The 2,416-nt window shown below is 31.7% G+C and overlaps 1 protein-coding gene across 1 annotated transcript; it reads left to right on the plus strand.

Annotated features, from left to right (window-relative positions):
- The first annotated feature begins 6 nt into the window (after window positions 1–6).
- Window positions 7–1,485, plus strand: LOC109590597 (uncharacterized). Its single transcript, XM_020006494.1, has 9 exons — window positions 7–18; window positions 69–110; window positions 156–197; window positions 247–439; window positions 487–663; window positions 718–913; window positions 961–1,021; window positions 1,067–1,235; window positions 1,287–1,485. The coding sequence occupies exons 4-9, from the start codon at window positions 278–280 to the stop codon at window positions 1,347–1,349; spliced, it is 828 nt and encodes a 275-aa protein (XP_019862053.1). The 5' UTR covers window positions 7–18; window positions 69–110; window positions 156–197; window positions 247–277; the 3' UTR covers window positions 1,350–1,485.
- The last annotated feature ends 931 nt before the right edge of the window (window positions 1,486–2,416 follow it).

Here is a 2,416-nt window from a genome sequence, read left to right on the forward strand (position 1 = left end):
CTCGAAAAGTTTACTAAGGTTCCATTATTGAGTCTACCAAACATGCTTTTTAATGTCACCCATTTTAGAGAAATTAAGGAACTAGAAGAGGAAAGGTCAAAATTAGTAAGGTATGCAATATAAAATAATGGATTAGGTAAGATAAAAAACAATAGAGAGTGTGCAGAGTTGGAATTCAAAGTAGAAGAGCTTGACAGGTGATAGATCTAATTGAGAAAATAGATATCTATCCATCCCATCTTATAGAAAAACTAGTGCATCTAGTGAGGCTCGTAAGATGTATGGAGATGTGACATCGGGAGATACAACACATCAAGATGTTGTACTATCCTATCAGAGCCACTTTCAAAATGCACATCGTGATCTGCCGAAAGTTTTTAATGCACAAACAAAGGAAGCTAAATTTGAAGAGTGGAAAAGGGCATCTAAGATTGTTGAGGTGATTAATAGCATAACAAATTAAATATAAATACACTATAATTTCAGCAAAGCTTTGACGAAAACAAAGAAGAGATTATTTCTGAAATGATAAAAAAGCTAAAGATAGCATTGGAAACTCCTCCTCCTACCGACAAACCATTAGATAGTAGCACTTCAGATCTTTATAAAGCCTTTACAGTGTATCTAAAGAAAAATAAATCAGAAATTTTAAATGATGATGAAGTATGTAATAAGAATAATAATAATAATGCTCAATGCATGGCTGCATTCAAACAGGTAGAGCAATTTATTGATATCCCTCAAGAATGTGGTACAAAAGATTATGAACTAGCTATGGCTTATTTTGCAAGAGATGTCATTATAAACCTTGACCCTGAAGATTATCATAGCTTTATTGTTGAAGGAAGGAAACGTCCTAAAAATTACCCACAGGAAGCATCAGGTTCGGCTGAAGCTATATCTAAAGCAAAAAGTACTACTTTAGACTATCAATTTTTGATTTATATGTCATCAAACTAGTTGAAGCTGAAAAGAAGAGTAAATGCCATGCTTGCAAAAAAAGATTTGAGTTAGATAAAGGGTAAGGTGATCATGGTATGTTTACCTGTTATCATCATCATCACAGAGAAAGTCCTACTTATCACTTAGGATATTATTGGCACCCATTTCATTATCGCTGTTTTAGTTGTCATAAAGAAGTTGATAAAGATTTCTTATACTATAAGAATAATAGATCTAGTTACTGCAGTTGTTGCTATTGCTGGGGTTGTAATAAACCCATTGGTGGTGATAAAGTAATATTTTATTATCATTGAATGCATGCAAATAATAATTCTGTTTTATAGGCTGTTGTCACAAAACAGTTGCAAGGTCAATATCACAAAAAATGTCTTACTGTGTTATGTTAAAGATGCAGTAGTTTGCAAAAATTGTCAAAGAAACTAGGATTATGAACTATTTGAACTAAAATAATTATACATGTGCATTTATTTAGATGACATGATTTATAGTCTATATTGTCAACTTTGTTTGTATTATAGCTTCTTTGATAGATCTAAATTTCAGAGTATATACAGTATGTAAATGGTATTATCAAGTAGATCTATAGCATGTATAGAATAATATAGATGCTACAAATCTCGTGGATTTAATTCCAGCATATACCAAATTCCTGGAACTGCATACTTAGATCTATATTGTGGGAAATAACTAAACTAGATTTATAGTATAGCTTTCTTAGAACTCATGAATATTGGTCACATTTGTATGGCTTTGTTACATACAATAGTGCCCAAGTGTATACTGTATCAGAAGTCAAACGTAGCAGCCAAGATGGATTACAAGTAAGATTTTAAAGGAATTGATGATATTATCATAATATACATGCATGCATAAAGAAAACTAGATCTAGATGATGTATCTATGCTAGTTCAGGAATGTTTGAAAAAACTTGAAGAGATGGAGAGGTATAGGTCCAGACCAGAATAATGTGCTTAAGGCATAAATGATATTATTTACAGGTTACTGCTTCATGAAGATTTAACCAAGTATAGTACTCTATATAATCTATGCTTGATGCATGTATTAATTATTTGATTGTGCTTTTCAGAAATAAGAAATCTTTGGAAGCAGAAAAGGCCCAGTTATCAGAGTTAGTTTTGCAGCAAAAGTACTTGATAAGCATGCAAAATAAAATTATCTTATAGACAAGTTGAACGTTTAAAAACCAAGAAAAAAGGAATGGAAGAAAAGTACATTATATTATGACTATACACATATAATTTGTAGTGTGAACTTGCAGAATCAGTTTTGGAGATTACACTATTCAACCCAAACTACTTCAAACGCAGCAGCATTATCAAAAGTATGATGCCGGGACGCAAAGGATAAAGGTTAGCTCAAGTTTACTTTATAGCAGAATTGGAAAGTGATTTAGGAGTTCTATATTATTCTTATTGAAAAAGTTCTATGCCAC

The sequence above is a fragment of the Amphimedon queenslandica genome, unplaced genomic scaffold (genome assembly GCF_000090795.2).
Source record: "Amphimedon queenslandica unplaced genomic scaffold, v1.1 AMPQUscaffold_9800, whole genome shotgun sequence".
Taxonomy (NCBI): Eukaryota; Metazoa; Porifera; class Demospongiae; order Haplosclerida; family Niphatidae; genus Amphimedon; species Amphimedon queenslandica.